This window comes from Equus asinus, chromosome 5 (genome assembly GCF_041296235.1).
Source record: "Equus asinus isolate D_3611 breed Donkey chromosome 5, EquAss-T2T_v2, whole genome shotgun sequence".
Lineage (NCBI taxonomy): Eukaryota > Metazoa > Chordata > Mammalia > Perissodactyla > Equidae > Equus > Equus asinus.
The window spans coordinates 70,543,837-70,561,036 of record NC_091794.1 but is presented as its reverse complement, the minus strand read 5'-3'; the positions used below and the strand labels follow the sequence as shown (position 1 = coordinate 70,561,036).

General features: G+C 41.5%; 1 protein-coding gene across 3 annotated transcripts in view; it reads right to left on the bottom strand.

Moving 5' to 3' along the window:
• Positions 1–368: 368 nt before the first annotated feature.
• Positions 369–17,200, bottom strand: part of LOC123285883 (uncharacterized) — a 24,365-nt gene continuing 7,533 nt past the window's right edge. The window contains exons 3-6 of one of the 3 annotated variants that reach the window (XM_070509871.1): positions 14,025–14,125; positions 3,733–3,926; positions 1,171–1,351; positions 369–692 (exon numbers count right to left, since the gene is read on the bottom strand). In XM_070509871.1, the coding sequence (XP_070365972.1) occupies positions 369–692; positions 1,171–1,351; positions 3,733–3,881 (654 nt within the window). In that variant the 5' untranslated portion in view covers positions 3,882–3,926; positions 14,025–14,125. Of the gene's footprint in view, positions 693–1,170; positions 1,352–3,732; positions 3,927–14,024; positions 14,126–17,200 lie in introns of those variants that run through there. The other 2 variants (XM_070509872.1, XR_006527931.2) reach the window with 2 other exon arrangements.

The window sequence follows — 17,200 nt, the reverse complement described above, 5'->3', positions numbered from 1 at the left end:
GGGCGAGGCTCGGGCTCTTAAAGAGACAGGCGCAGCCCGGCCGACAGGCGAGGGGGTGACAGCGTCCTTCTCAGCTCCCTTCCCCCGGGAGGGGCATGGGGGCAGAGAATTCTCAAGAGTGTGGGTTTTCTTTCCGTTTATACCTCTTTTCTTACTGAAATATAGGACAGTGTGACGAAGGGCGAGTGTCAAAAGGAAAAAGTCATCAATCCCTCGCATTCCTTCTGGCCATAAAAATTTAGCGGCCAGTGAGGGAGTGAACGAGTCAGTGACCTTCTGAGGTCGTGAAGAGTGATAGAGGCAGGCTGACGTCCGTTCCTACGGACGCCCCCCGGAAGCGGTAACTTGTCCCTTCGCTCCCGCGACAGTCAGGCTCCTGCCCCTGGATGGGGGGTGGGGGTGGGGGTTGGCCTCACGCACCGCTGTGTCCCCCACGGCGTCTGACCGCCGCCCCACACGGGAGGCCCCGTAAACACGGCGGGGCTGCGCGGGGCGGACCTGGTGAGGAACGTCTGCCCTGCCCCGAGTCTTTGCCTGGTGAACGCCTGCACAGCCTCAGGTTTGGGCGGCGTTTCCTCTCCTGGGGAAAGCCTGCCTTCGCCTCCCAGGACTGCTTTGCTCCCGTGGTCTCCTGGGTTTGCCTCGAGCACGGCAGTTGTCATCGTCTGCCCGTCTTTGCCAGCCTGTGAGTGCTTTGAGGGCAAGGATCGGGAATGATGCTCGTCTCCGGGTCCCCAGCCCAGGGCCAAGCACACAGTGGCTCACGGAAGGCTAATTGTAGCGTGAACAAGTTCTTGCTGTCTGAGCAGCATAAGCCAAATTCACTGCTCACACAAGGTGGAACCTGTGACTGTGGTCTCACCACGCTGGGCCTCTGTGGTCAATTGGAAAGACTTTACATCTGACTAGTAATAATTACATACACACACACACTGTATTTAGTGAACTGCCATCATGATCAGGTTTTATGAATGCAGGATCTCTAATTTTCAGAACACTCCTGCAAGCTTGAGGTGATTGTCCTCATTTTATAAAGAGAAAGCTGAGGCTTAGAGCAAGTACAGGGTACTGTGGTTGAATATGTACCAGGACTGAAGCTCAGAGCACAAATTCAGGTGTGCCAGTGTATCAAACACTTCTTATGCCCGATTTCACCCGCCTTGGCCTCACCTGCTTCTCTTTCACCATCACGGATCTTGTTCCAGCTTCAGCAGGTATCACCTGAGAGAGCTGTGCTTCAAGCCGATGCCTCAGGCTTCTCACCTTCTGCATCAGGGCTGCTGTCTTGATACCATGGTGTCGTAGGACTGTTGGCGCCCTTCCGCATCGGGGCAGGTGCAACCTGGAAGTGCTGGGTTGGGCAGTGGTTAACGCCTCATGGGTCAAATCTTTGACCAATGGAGTCAACAACTGATGAATACAAGCTTCTCTCTCTTTCCCCACAGATAGACTCTCCTCAGATATTTCACATGGCTGTCAAACTCTCTTGCAGAGTCAAGCAACCACGTGCCTTTGGAAGTGGCCAATTGATAATGCATCCTTGCAACGGCTCTCCTCCCTTCTCTGCTTTACAATCCCTGTCTTTCACTTCTGGTCTTTGAACTCACACTTGCCAACAAAGTACTCAGATGAGGAACCCACGCTAAGGCATGTTGGTACCAAGAGTGACCCCAGAAAGCAGTTTTGGAATTAGGCTGCTTACCACTCAGATGCAACAATAACTTCATTGCTAGTGATAAGTGAGTCGGGGGAGAAATGATGACACCTAGACTATATATTTCTTCTCTCGGAAACAGAAGGAAAAGTTATTTTGATATATAGTTATAATGATATGTCAGTTTTAGCTCAAAATGAGACAGAATCAAAGATTACTGGTTTAACCAAAACAGTGATTCTCAACTGGGAGCTGTTTTGCTGCCAGGGGATATTTGGCAATGTCCGAAGACATTTTTGATTGTCACAACTTGTGGGGTGCTACTGGCCAGGGTGCTTCTAAACATCCTACAATGCACAGGATAGCTCCTCACAATAAAAAATCGTCTAGTCCAAAATGTCAATGGTGTCAAGTCTGAAAAACTCTGACCTCAAATATTCAGATTTCCTTAACTTGTCCGCTCAAGTGTGGTGAGGGAGGTGAGCCCAGCCAATGATGCTTATCAGACCTCTACGGCTCCAAGGGGGAAATGAACCAATGAGAGCTAGAAGCACTCGCTTAGATAGAATGGGGGAAGGATGAGGGGGGAAGGGAAGCTGAGGAGCAAGTCTTGCTCTGATGGACAGGGATGGAGGGTGGAGGGGACACTCTGAAAAGCATGAGCCTTGGTTAGATGCGGCATGTGGTCTTGACTGAGTCCTCTGGCTTTCCTTGGAGAGGAAAGTTGGCAACAGCACAGCTGAGCCACCCTCCAGAAAGCGTCTCCAACACCCCATGAGAGACACCCATCCCAAGGAGAAGGCTGCTGGCATTGTGGGAGCATCTCACCCTGGCTCCAGGGGTCACAAATGCGGGATTGTGACTGGAAACGGGGCAAGGAGAGGGTTACTGAAAATCTGAGCCCTAAGCGAACATAGTCTATCAAATGTTTCCCAGACAAGGAGAAAACTAAATGTGCTGTTTTTCAGAAGTTGATGTCCTCATTTTTACAGATGTTGCCATCCTGCAGTGAAACTTACTCAATTGCAGGACCCCTGCAAATTGCTCCAGCTCTAAGTGTCCAAAAGTTACCATGGACTTGTTATGTACTGGCTTGTTGCCTTGAACGTGTTCTGTAATGATGTCTTGGACTCGTTAGGTAATGGCCTGCACGTGTGCCCTGATCAGGCCCAGTTGTTACACAGTTGTAACACATCCTCTGCGCTCTGCAGTATAAAGTCTCCATGGGCGCTAAGCTGGGGGGTATCGGGGCACTGCTTTGGGAGCTGTCCACACTGTTCTCCACTGTACAAACAATACACCTTTTCCTTCGCCCACTTCAGCCTTGGTTGTGCATTTTGGCTCCACACTCACCAAGAGATGGACCCACAGAATTCAGTTACAGGATGAGTTGTTACCACTTTAATCTTTTTCTTTTGGAGTCTGTAACAGATAGACCGCTTTTCCTTTTTTTTTTATGGTATTTAAGGGTGTGAATAAGAAGAAAGGAAACCTCATTTAAAATGGAGTTGGGAGGCCAGAAGCGGGAGCTGGGGCACAATTACAGACCCCCACAAGAAGACTTCTCGCCTAGCAACAAGCCTGGCCAGTGGGAAACCATTATCACTCTGAACTCTCATTTTCCTCCAATGAACTTTCCTTCAAAACAACCCCCCAACTTCCTCCTTTTCTCTGTAAAGTAACATTCCTCTCCCTTGTTTGCTGAACTTGCCTGTGGCTTTTGCTACAGCTTGCTTGTCTGAATTGCAATTCCTCTGCTGTTCCTGAATAAACCCCTTTGCTGGTAAAATAACTGGCTGTTTTATTTTGAAGGACAAGAAGGGCTGAGATTGTTTGAAGCCAATGTGGAGCCAGGGAGAAGTGGAACAGGCTGCCTGCACGGTGCTGAGGGTAGTCCAGGGCCATCTTGCAATAAACAGAACACAAAATTCATATACGTTCTCCCCACCCACCCCTGCTAAAATTTGGTTATAAAAATTTGGACGCAAACCGCTTATATCTTAAAAGACAAAACAGGAGACTTCAAAGACTTTGAAAACTGAGTAGGCTAGTCCCTGAGACTCAGTAGTTAGAGGTACCTGGGAGACAGGGTTGAGAAGCGTGGTCTGGGGTCCTTTCTCTCAGCTTGGGCCGCATTCCGTTGCCTGCCCTGTCTGGTGGAGAGGTGAAGTAAGTGGGCCTTGGTCATCCAGTAGGTGGAGTTCAGGCCAGTGGTGTGCTGGAGCATGCTCAAACCAACTCACGAGAGCTGGTTGTTAAATTTTCAGGAATTCTGTGAGCCAGTTATTAAACCCAGACATTATTAAAAATTAAATTATATAAACTTACAATTAAATAAATTATATTAACAGTTTTAAAAGTGTATTAACAACAGAGGTAATAATATGGAAAACATCACTTCATAAATCTTTCTCTACGTTTTGCTATCGTCTATGCTCTTAAGGTTACTTATGTCTATCTTACACATACGGTGTGCTTCTGAGCATCTCTTCCCAACTCCACACACACAGTGACATCACATTGGTAGCTTTCAGTCAGCAGTGGTGGAATTGTTTACATCACAGAAATTGGCAAATGCTACATTTCTAGGGTCAATTTATTGTTATGTTAATTGTCTAGACCAGGACTAACAATCTTTTTCTGTAAAGGCCAAAATAGTAAATCTTTTCAGCTTTGTGCACGCAGTTTGTTGCAACTGCTCAACTCTGCTATTGTAGCACAAAAGCAGACATGGGCAAAAGGATAAATGAACAAACAGGCTGCGATCCAATAAGGCTTTACTTGTAAAAATAGTCAGAGGGCTGGATTTGGCCCATAAGGCACAGTTTGCCGACCCCCGACCTAGATTTTAAAAATTGATGGAGAAAATGTCAAAGTGAAGATTAAATATAAAAGTGTGTGCTGTATCTGTAGTAGTAATACTGCAAATAGCACAAAAAATTGAGGTAGAATTTGAGTACCCAAAAAGAAGTTCCTCACATTTTGCCATGTGTCTTTGTTTTTTCCCCTTTCATCTTCCCCTTAGCTTACAGGGAAATATTAGCCAACGTTCATGTCCGAACTATCCTGCTCATCAATTGCAAACATAGGTGTGCTACAGAAACACGAGTTTGGCAAATATCAAAGAAAGCATTCTGTGAGAATCAATTGGCTGTATGGAATTTGCAATAAGGAATACTGTATATTTTATTGTTATTTGTAAATTGTTTACTGCACATCCTTTATATCAGTAAAATTTATAATAAACTTATGTGTGGATATATGCTTTTTTTTCCCCCCCAGAGAACCAGTGGTTAAACATTTACGTTCAGGCCCACGTCTCTCGTCAAAGTCCACACTCCTCCTCTTTCTCCAGCTGTGGGACAGCCCAAGAGGCTTGAGGGAGACTGATGTTCTCCAAATCCCAGCCATCCAGGGCCACCACCGCCGTGCTCTCTGGCCTGTCTGAGAACTGCCTGCAGCTACGCCACATTATTCACGTAACCCTCCCCCACCTTTGAACAGAAAGTGACAAAGGTTAATATCTTAGCTTTGCAGATAGCACATCCCAATCTGCATCTGTTGGTTAACTCTATTATGTCCCTTTTTTTCCACAAAAATTCTTAATTTTGATTTCATCAAAATCCATCCGTGCTTTTCCTTTCTGATTTATGCTTTTCAGATCTTATTTTAAAAGCTCTGTGTTGACAAAGTTATTCTCTAATATTTTCTTCTATTAGCTTTATGGTTTTACTTTTTCTATTTTTAGGTCTTTAGTCCATCTGGAGTTTACCTTTGAATATGCTGTAATGTATGTCTCCAGTTATATTTTTCTCCATGGTTTTCCCACTAATTCATCTTTTCCCCACTAATCTGTGGTGTCATCTCTATAACATACATCAGTTCAGATACATAGGTAGTTAGATAGATCATTGTTTTTCTTCTGTCCCTGTGCTATTACCATACTATTTTTAAAATTACTGTGGCTTTGTTTTATTTTCATATGCTCCTATTTTTAAAATGTACCTAGCTTTTTATGAGTCTTTATTCTTCCACATAACTTTGAGATATTTTTGTTAAACTTTTTGTTGGAATTTTATTTGGAAGAACATTGAATTTATAGATCTACAGATTAATTTGGGGATAGTTGAGATCTTTAAATAGACATCCCACTCATGATGTATTTTTCCCATGATTCAAATTTTCCTTTATATCCTTCAATTGAGTGTTTATATTTTTGAAATAAAGGCCTTGGGCAATCTATGTTAGGTTAATTCTTAGATCTTGCAGTTTCCATTGCAGTTGTGAGTGGTATCTTGTCTGTTACATTTTTGGTTAGTTATGACTGGTATTGAAAAAACTCTGGATTTTTATAAGCTGATCCTGTAACCTTCCCCCTTGCTGAACTCTCATACTAATTAGAGCAGTTTGTCTGTGATTCAGATGGATTTTCTTTGTAGTTTAAAATATCTACATATAATGAGTTTAGTACGTACTCTTTCTATCTTATGACATTTTTTCTTTCTTTACTTATTGTATTGGCCATGGTTAATTTCTCCACTGAGTTTATTATGGGTTTTGATATACATATATATCATTTTTTCCAGTTATTGAAGCTCCCTCTTATTCCTAGATGTCTTAGAGATTTTTTCTTGTTTTTTAATATAGATGTTGAACTGTATCACATGCCTTTTCTAGGTTTAGTGAGAAATCATGTCATCTTCCTTCTTTAGTCCATTAAAATGGTGTGCAGTAAAAGATTAACTCAGCAGGTCTGAGTTGTCCAAATCCTGCATATTTCAAATAAAACTTTGGCCCTTGCCCGGCTCCTGAAAAATACCCTCCGAGCCCTTGGAACATCCTACCTATTAACAGAGCCTGTTTACCTGAGGCCTCGGGCCACACCAGATGATTTATGCTAACAATGTGACTTACAGTGGGAACTTAGGCCATGTGGTATCAGTTCAACTCTTGGAGAGGTTGGAGACTGAAGATAAGCCACATGAAACTGCCAGCCATGCCCACACGATCAACCACCAATGAAAAACCTGGACAGCAGTGCTGTGTGAGCATCCCTGGTTGGTAATACTCCATGAATTTTGTCACACATTCTTTCTGGGAGAATGAAGCACTGTCTGTAAACTCCGCTGGGAGAGGACAACTGGAAGCTTGCTCTTGGTATCTCCCGGATCCTACCCTATGCCCCTTTTTTCATTGTTGATTTATTCTGTATCCTTTCACTGTAATAAACTGTAACCATGAATATAACAGCTTTTCTGAATTTTGTCAGTCTTTCTAACAAATCACTGAACCAGAGCGTAGTCTGGGGACCTTGAACACAAATGGTATTTGCTAAATCATCCTTAATACTGTTGCATTTTGTTAGCTAATGTTTTATTGAGAATTCTGGTAATGTTTAGATTTAGGTTCAGAAGTGAAATGGACCTTTTCTTGTACAGTCCTTATCCAACTTTCAAATTAAAGTTATATAGCTTCATAAAATGAGTTGAGAGGCATTCCCACTTTTTATATTCTCTGGAAATCTTGTACAAGGCAGGCATTATCAGCCCCTCGAAAGTTTGGTAGAGCTCCTTTTGAAAAATTATGTGAGGCTAGGGCCTTTTTTGTGGGGAAGATGTCTGGTTAGAGTTTCAATTTTTAAATGAGTACTGTCTTTTCAAATTTCTGTTTCTTTTTGCACCAGTTTCAGCATTCTTTACATTTTCCAGAAATCTGTCATGTCATCTAAGTTTTCAGATTTGTTGATATATTATCATTCAAATGTTATTTTATTTTTAAAATCTCTATTGTGTCTGTTCTTACTAATGTTTGAGATTTTTTCTTGATTGGATCTTGTTAGAAATTTGTCGGGCTGGCCCAGTGGCGCAGCAGTTAAGTGCACACGTTCCACTTTGGTGGCCCGGGGTTCACCAGTTTGGATCCCGGGTGTAGACATGGCACTGCTTGGCATGCCATGCTGTGGCAGGCGTCCCATGTATAAAGTAGAGGAAGATGGGCATGGATGTTAGCTCAGGGCCAGTCTTCCTCAGCAAAAAGAGGAGGATTGGCAGCAGTTAGCTCAGGGCTAATCTTCCTCAAAAAAAAAAAACTGTCTATCTTACTAATCATTTCAAGGAACAGTTTGGGGGTCCTTTTTTTCTACTTCTAGCTCTCCATTCCCCTCTAATTTCTTTCCTTATCTTTATTGTTTCCTTTTTTCTTGGGCTTTCTCTATTGTCCTTTTATAGTTATTCATCTGAATGTTTAATTCGTTCTTTCATTTTCTTCTTTTATAAAAAAAGTATTTAAAGACATATGTGTTATTCATGGTATTGTTTAAGCTATGACCCACACTGTGCTTTCATTGTCATTAAAATATAAATAGTTTATGGTTTCTACTTCAACCCAAGGCTTATTTGATAGTATATTTTATAGTTTCAAGGCATAAGGAATTTTTTAGCTGTGGTTTTGTTATTGATTTCTAATTTAATGATGATGTACAATTCAGTAGTTATTAGTACATTCATAGAGTTGTACATTCATTATCTAATTTTATAATGCTTTCATCAACCCAAAAAGAAACCTTGTACCCCTTAGCAGTCATTCCCCATTTCCCCCACCACCTCAGACCCTGGCAACCACCATTCATCTAACTTCCTGTCTTTAACATTTGTCTACGCTGGACACTTCAAGTAAATGGAATCATACAATATGTAGCTTCTTAAGACTGGCTTTTTTCACCTAGCATAATGTTCTCAAGATTCAACCATATCATAGCATGTATCAGTAACGATTCCTTTTTATTGCTTAATACTATTCTGTTGTGTGGATATACTACAATTTGTTTATCCATACACCAGTTGACAAAAAGTAGGTTTTTTCCACTTATTTACTGGCTATTATGAATAATGCTGCTATGAACATTTATGTACAAGTTTAGTTGAATGTACATTTTAATTCCTTTTGCGTATACACAGGAGTAGAATTGCTGGATTATATGGTGACTTTTCCAAACACTGTAAAATCTGTATTTTTTGTCATCTGTGGCTACTTACATCTCCGCGTGCTGCTTAGTGGTCAAGTAATAACTGGACAGAGATTCCCTTAACTGCCTGGAACTAAGAAGTCTCTCAGACTTTGCTGAGGGGCTCTGTGTAAATGTTGGCCCGTGCCTCCAACACTCAGCCAGGCAGTTGACAGCTCTATCTGTCTTCACTTCCTGCTTGTGCAGAGCCTCAAGGTCAGTCAGAGGGTAGAGATTAGGGCCTTCTTGGGTCTTTCCTGTGCGTGCCTACAGCCCGACACATGCACACAGGCTTCTAGAGTCCCAGGAGTATGGTGAAGTTTTTAAAGCCTCCAATGGACATCTCATTCCTCAGTTTCTTCTTTTTAAAATTTTCGCTCAGTCTCTCGTTACCCCAGACTCGCGTTGCAATGTTGAATGATTGCCACTGACTGTTCAACAAATGCCGTTTTTATAAAGTGAGCTCTGAGTCAGATCAAATAAAACCAGGACCTGAGAATGGAGCTTTCAGAGGGAGATGTTAGACAAGTCACACAAGGACAATTCTCTGGGGAATGGGATTTTTTGAAGCACTCCAAATCCGTTCTCCCTCCTCCAGTGTCTACTAGATGCTAATTTTCACAGTAACCCTGGTTGCACGGCTGTGGATTTCCAGGCTACCATAGAGCTGGGAGAGGGGAACGAGAGTAGAGCAAGTTAAAACACTGCAAAGCTCACTGTTCTTACCAAGATTTCAGTTTCTCTAGAATAGACACTTCTCAGATTATTGCAAACTTTTCTCTGGTTAATTTACAAAATCCTGAAAAAGTTGAATTTGATGATTTTTGCCAGTGTTTTCATTGCTTTAATCTCTGTCTCTGTGTGTTTGTCATTGTTTTTATCTTCTATTTATGGGTGAGACCATACGGTATTTGACTTTCTCCCTCTGACTTATTTCACTCAGCATAACACCCTCAAGGTCCATCCATGTTGTCACACATGGCTGGATTTCGTCCTTTCTTATGGCTGAGCAGTATTCCATTGTGTATATACACCACATCTTTTTTATCCATTCATAAGACTTTATTTTTTTAGAGAAGTTTTAGGTTCATAACAAAACTGAGGGGAAGGTAAAGAGATTTCCCATATACCCCCTAGCGCCACACAAGCATAGCCTCCTCCCTTATCAACATCCCCCACAAGAATGGTTCATTTGTTACAGTTAATAAACCTACATTGACACATCACAATCACCTAAGGCCCATAGTTTACATTAGTGTTCACTCTTGGTGATATATGTCCTATGGGTTTGGACAAATGTATAATGACATGTATCCACCATTGTAGTATCAGACAGAGTACTTTCAATGGCTCAAAAATCTTCTGTGTTCCTCCTATCCATCCTCCCCTAGCCTCTGGTCAATCACTGATCTTTTTACTGTCTCCATAGTTTTGCCTTTTCTAGAATATAATAAAGTTGGAATCGTACAATGTATAGCCTTCTTAGATTGGCTTCTTTCACTTAGTAGTATGCATTTAAGGTTCTTTCATGTCTTTTCACGGCTTGATAGCTCATTTCTTTTTAACACTGAATAATAGTCCATTGTCTGGATGTACCATAGTTTGTTTATCCATTCACCTACTGAAGGACATCTTGGTTGCTTCAGAGTTTTTGGTAATTGTGAATAAAGCAGCTACTGTATAAGCACCCGTGTGCAGGTTTTTGTGTGGACATGAGTTTTCAACTCCTGTGGTTGCCCAAGGATCATGATTTCTAGATTGTATGGTGAGAGTACATTTCGTTTTTTAAAGAAATTGCCACACTGTCTTCCAAAGTGGCTGTACCATTTTACATTCCCACCAGCAAAGAATGAGAGTTCCTATCTTGCCACATCCTCACCAGCATTTGGTGTTGTCAGTGTTCTGGATTTTGGCCATTCTGATAGATGTGTAGTGGAATCTCATTATTGTTTTAATTAGCAATTCTCTAATGACATATGATGGGAGTATCTTTTTAGGTACTTATTTTCCATCTATATGTCTTCTTTGGTAAGGTGTCTGTTAAGGTTTTAGGCCCATTTCTAAATCACGTTGTTTGCTTTCTTATTGTTGAGCTTTAAGAGTTTTTTATATATTTTGGATAAGAGTGCTTCATCAGATGTGTCTTTTGCAAATATTTTCTTCCAGTTTGTGGCTTGTCTTCTCATTCTTTTGACAGCATCTTTTGCAGAGTTGAAGTTTTTAATTTTAATGAAGTCTAGCTTATCAATTCTTTCTTCCATGGATTGTACCCTTGGTATTTATCCAAAAAATCGTCACCAAACCTGAAGTCACCTAGGTTTTCTCCCATGTCATCTTCTAGGAGTTTTATGGCTTTGTGTTTTACATTTAGGTCTTTAATCCACTTTAATTTCCGTGAAAGGTGTAAGGGCTGTACCTAGATTCATTTTTTTGCACGTGGATGTCCAGTTGTTCCAGCACCATTTGTTGAGGAGACTATCTTTTCTCCTTTGAGTTGCCTTCGCTCCTTTGTCAGAGATCAGTTGACTATATTAGTGTGGGTCTGTTTCCGGGCTCTCTATTCGGCTCCATTATACATTTGTCTGTTCCTTTGCCAGTACCCCACTGTCTTGATTACTGTAGCTTTACAGTAAGTGTTGAAGTCAGGTAGTGTCAGTCCTCCAACTTTGTTCCTTTCCTTCAATATTATGTGATATCTGCTTTCCTATCTAGAAATTGCTCTTTGTCATTGATGTTCTTAAATTTCACTATAATGTGATTAAGTGTTTTTTTTTTAATCTCCCTTTCAATCTGAGGTCTTACATATTTCTCTAATTATAGAAGGTTTTAGTCATTATTTCATCAAAAGATTTTTTTTCTTTATATGTGTATTCCTCCTGGGACTTTGAGTCACTCAGGATAGGCTAGGTCATGCTGCAATAACAGATGACCTTTCCCTACCCCAAATCTCAGTGACTTCCATTAACGAAGGTTATATCTCATTCACACTACAACTCCATCCTAGCTGGCTGCAGCTCTGCCCCAGAGTTTCTTCACTTCAGGATTGAGTTAGTTTGGATCTGCCAAAAGACAGCCACCAAGGCAGGGTTATATTTGAGATTTATAAGAGGAGAGGGCTGGAGAAGGTGGGAAGAAACTTCAAGCATGATGCAGGTCTAACACACGTGGAAGACGAGAGGAAAGGTAGGAGGATGGGCTAGGAAGAGTCTCTGCCAGCCTGTTCATGAGTCCCTCAGCCAAAGTCACGCATTGGAGGAGTCCTGTGTTTCACCAGTGTGGGCCTGAATTAGTACTCTGCCAAGCTGAGTCATTGGTTGACAGCAGCCCATGGGAAGCATGGCCTCAGCACAAACACAGTGGTGGATCCAGAGGGGTAGCACCTGGAGCTGTCAGTTAATTATGCTCTCTGCAGCAGGAGATCTGAGCGGCGCATTTTCATGCCACCATAGGCACCCAGGCCAACAGAGTGGCCTCTATCTAAAATACGGCTGAGGGAACATGGCAGAGGGAAATGTGAGAGAGAAAAACAGACATGGTGATCCCTGTGCCAGCTGTTAAAACTTCTGCTCTGATATGACACACATCACTTTGTGTGCTTATTTTCGGTCAGAATACATCACATGGACACTCCCGAGATCAACAGGGTGGGGATGTACAAACCTCCTGCAGGGAGGAACACCAGGGGAAGAGAAACGGGATGTTTAGCAAAGAGAAATACAATCTACCACAGACTGCTGTTGGTCCTTCTTTATCTACCATCTTCCATATATATATATATATATATATATATATATACATGATATACATACAGCTTCATCACTTTCTGATGCCTTCTGGCTGAATACCATGACCTGATTTTCCACTCACTTATTTATTCTTGTCTGCATTTATTCTGCTCAACTTGTCTATTAAATTCTTTATTTCAACCATTATATTTTTCATATCAAATACCTCCAGTTGATTCTCTTGCATGACTTCTTGTTTCTGCTTCCCTTTCCAGTATCCTCTCTTGTCTTGTTTTCTTTCCAACAGCTTTGTTCAGGTATGATTTACATACTATGAAATTCACCCATTGTTAGTATATGGTTCAATGATTTTTGGTAAATTTGGAGAGTTTGCAACCACCACAACAACCCAGTTTTAGAATATTTCCACCACCGTAAAAAGTTCTCTCATGCGTGTTTACGCTGAATCCCCAGACCCAGGCAACTCTGCATCTGCCTTCAGTCTCTATAGAATATGTGCCCTTTGGTGTCTTGCCTCTTTCAGTTACCTCAATGATTTTGAGATTTATCCACGTTACAGCACATATCAGTACTTCGTTCCTTTTTATTGCCAAATAGTATTTTCGTTACGTGGACAGACCACATTTTGTTTATTCAGTCACCACTTGATGGGCTTCTGGATTGTTTCCAGTTTTTGGCCATTACGAATAATGCTTTATGAACATCCATGTGAAGTCTTTGTGTAGATAGATGTTTTCATTTCTTTTGGGAAGACACCTAGGAGTGGAGTTGCTGGGTCACATGGTAAATATATGTTTAACTTTTTGAGAAGCTGCCAAACTATCTTCCAAAGTAGTCTTACCATTGTGTGATCCCACCAGCAATGAATAGGGTTCCAATTTGTCCACATCTTCACCAACACTTGGTATTGTCAGTCTTTTTATTGTAGCTATTCTCCTGGGTATCTACTAGTATCTCATTTGGGTTTTCTCTTCATTTATTTGAGGAATATCTAATATGATAATTTAAAATTCTTATTCTATCTGAAATTCTGCTTCATTTAACATAGGTTGTTCAATTGAATGCTTTTCTCTTATTGTAGCTGCACTCTTAAGATGGTCTCATTTTTCTGAATGAACTCTTATCCCCTGGGGCTTGTAGTCCCTGAGCTGGTGTGAATAAATGATCAATACCTGAGAGGAGAGCCTAAAACCCTGTTCTATGTGATGAGTTGGGAGAGAAAGGTGTGGAGAGCTACCCAGGAGCATGGAGAGCTGCTGCTATTACACTCTAGATCGCTGTGCTGGCACTGCTTATTTTCAAAACACTGCTTTCTTTAGCTGTAACCACCTAGCCCTTGGAAGTTTGGAAGGAGATGGGAGAAGTGGGACCACTTAAAGCGGGCCACTCTGTCTGAAACTGAGTTAACCGTGCCCCACTCTAAATGGGTTCAAGTAGTAGTGATGGACTGGCTAATGAGGTTTTCTTAGTGATAAGAAGGAGTGAATGGTCTATCAGTGAAATGTAGAGAGACGACAGAAAGGACACACAGAAAACACAGTAGTCTACTCTTTCCAGTCCCCAGGGCCCAACTGTCTTCTCTTGTCCACCCTAGCCTGTCCCTGCACCAAGACCTGCTCACCTTCTGTTGCGGAAGTTATCACAATGGTTACACTAATTTCACAGACTGATCGACCATGTTGGCTTCTGGGGTGTTTTCAAGTGTCTCCATCCTGTTAGGAACTATAATATTTTTATAGTTAGGAACTATAATATAATAAATCACTCACTTTTAGGGGGACAATGTTCAACACTTTATTTCTATCTTTATTGTTATTCTATTCAGACAATATCTATTTAGGTACATAGGTAAATCGCCTACTTGTTTACCAGTTTCATTGACACCATTTTTGCTTGCATTTCAGCCATTTCTCTTGGGAGCATTTTCCTTCTTCCTGAAAACTTTAGAAGTAATTTTAATGAAGTCCGTGATAGTAAACTCAGTTTTTGTTTATTCAGAAACTTTATTTCACTCTCATTCTTTTTTTTTTTTAAGATTTTATTTTTTTCCTTTTTCTCCCCAAAGCCCCCCAGTACATAGTTGTATATTCTTCGTTGTGGGTCCTTCTAGTTGTGGCATGTGGGACGCTGCCTCAGCATGACCTGATGAGTGGTGTCATGTCCGCGCCCAGGATTCGAACCAACAAAACACTGGGCCGCCTGCAACAGAGCACGCGAACTTAACCACTCGGCCATGGGGCCAGCCTCCTCACTCTCATTCTTGAAAGACAGGCTGGGCACACAGTTCTGGATTGCCAGTTGTTTTTTTTCCTTGATACTTTGAAGATATTATTCCACTGCCTTCTGATTTCCACTGTCGCTGCTGAGAACTCTGCTGTTGTCCATGTTGTTGGTGCCCCATCCAGATCTTCGTTACCGTCTGGTGTTGTATGTAGTGTTGGCTACTAATGCCTCAGAGCCCCCTCTTTCTCTGGAGAATTACCCTCAGTGGAAGGATGCTGCTTTGCCTGGAAATGCCTGGGAAGTTGTACCTGCAGCCAATAACTGACTGTGATAGGTGTACAAATGGTTGACCCCCCTTTGCCTTAAATTGGTATAATTCAATGGTTCCATTCATGATCCAGAGCTTCCTCGTGGATCAGGGCAAGGCTAGACTTCACCTGAAACCACACTTTACTTATCTTCTTCCCTTCCCTGTCCTGGGTTCCTCTCTTCCTTACTGAGCCCTCCTGAGAGCGCTCCCTCAAAAGACCTCTCACAGAAGGATCATGTCTCAGGCTCTGCTTCTAGGGAAACTGACTCAGGATTGCCATCAATATATTCGTCATTTCTTTGTAGGCAATTGTTTCTTTCCTCTAACTTCTTTTTTTTCCTTTCTTGCTTTTGCCAATTTTCCATCCTCTCATGCCTGCTTCTTTTAAGATCTTTGTTTTTTGTGTTCTACAGCTTCACTGAAACTGTCTACTGATTTCTTCTTTTTTTTAAATCTTGTGCTTGAATTGCTTAACTTCTCTTTCATATTTTCAAATAAAATTTTTTCATATTTTTCAAATTCTTTGATTTATGTGGCATTCTAGGTGATTTCTTTATATATCTTTCTAGTTTATTAATTCTTTCACCAGTGGTTCCTAATCTGCTATTTAACCTGTCCCCTGAGTCTTTAATTCAACAAGTATGGATTTATTTTCTAAAAGTTCTACTTGGCTCTTTCAAAAATCATTTTGGATAGCCTATGAATGCTTTTTTTTTTTTTTTTTTTTTTTTTAATCCAGGGAGGTAAATGCTTTAATAGCTTGCTCGTGGAAGCTGATCTTTGCTGTCAGGATGCCCTGGCTCCTATGACTGCTTTAAACCTTTAATATATAGCTACAGGTATTTAAACAGTCTGTATTTGATAATTCCAATGTCTGAAATTCTTGAGGATTTAAACGTTATTTCTGCCGACTCTCCCTCATGGTGGTTTGCTTCTTGCGTGTTGACCATTTGTGAGCTCATAATCTATAAGTTTCACCCTAATCTGTGGAAATCCCCAAGGTCTAAATATTTAATCTTTCTAAAAGTTCTGTTTGGCTCTTTCTTCAAATGTACATAGTAATTTTTGACACCAAGATACAGGGGATATATTTTCTTATTTATTTCTTTTTTCTACTTTTTTTCCTCCCCATATGCCCCCAGTACATAGTTGTATATTCTAGTTGTCAGTGCCTCTGGTTGTGTAATGTGGGACGCCACCTCAGTGTGGCCTGATGAGTGGTGCCGTGTCCACGCCCAGGATCTGAACCAGCAAAACCCTGGGCCGGCGAAGCAGAGCGCACAAGCTTAACCACTCGGCCATGGGGCCGGCCCTAGGGGATATCTTTTCACGCAAGAGTTACTATTGCTTCTTCAGAAGCCAGGAGTCACTGCGGATATGGGGCCACATTCACGTCCTTCCAAGAGTCTCTGTCTTAATGCAGGAATCTCAGAATCAGCACCCCTACTCTATGGCTTGTTCAGGGCTTGGCGTCACAATCACAGAGCTGATACTGGCATTCCCCTCAAGGATGCTCTGTCTCTGGTACTTGCCCAGGACTATTTTGCCCAGTTCCCTATTTTGGTTTTACCCAGTGATATGATTTACGTATGTGTGGATGTTGGGAGATTTCTCCATATCTCTTATGAAAGCAGTATATTAAAATAGTTATTTCCTTGAAAAGCTAATTGTTTTCTGAGCAAAAGTCTGACATACTGCCAGAAATGAAATTTTCAACTAACTTTTATATTATTCAAAATCCCAAGCATGCACAGAAAATAAAGGACGGGGCTGGCCTGGTGGCGCAGCAGTTAAGTTTGCACGTTCCACTTCTCGACAGCCCGGGGTTCACCGCTTCAGATCCTGGGGGCAGACATGGCACCGCTTGGCACACCACACTGTGGTAGGCGTCCCACATATACAGTAGAGGAAGATGGGCACGGACGTTAGCTCAGGGCCAGGCTTCCTCAGCAAAAAAGAGGAGGACTGGCAGTAGTTATCTCAGGGCTAATCATCCTCAAAAATAAAAAAATTTAAAAAAGTAAAGGACAATATAATGAAATCCCATATACCACCACCCATAATCATGTATCACAATTTTGCCATCTATCCCCCTTTTCCTTTTTCTTTTTATGGTTTTGTGAGGTCACTTTTAAACTTAGATACATTTATTTTAAAGAGAAACTTTACATCAACTCCATATAATGGAACACCATGATCTCTTGCCATTCATAGAATGTAGCTATAATAATAAATACAATGAAAATCAAAGTGTTAAAAATTAA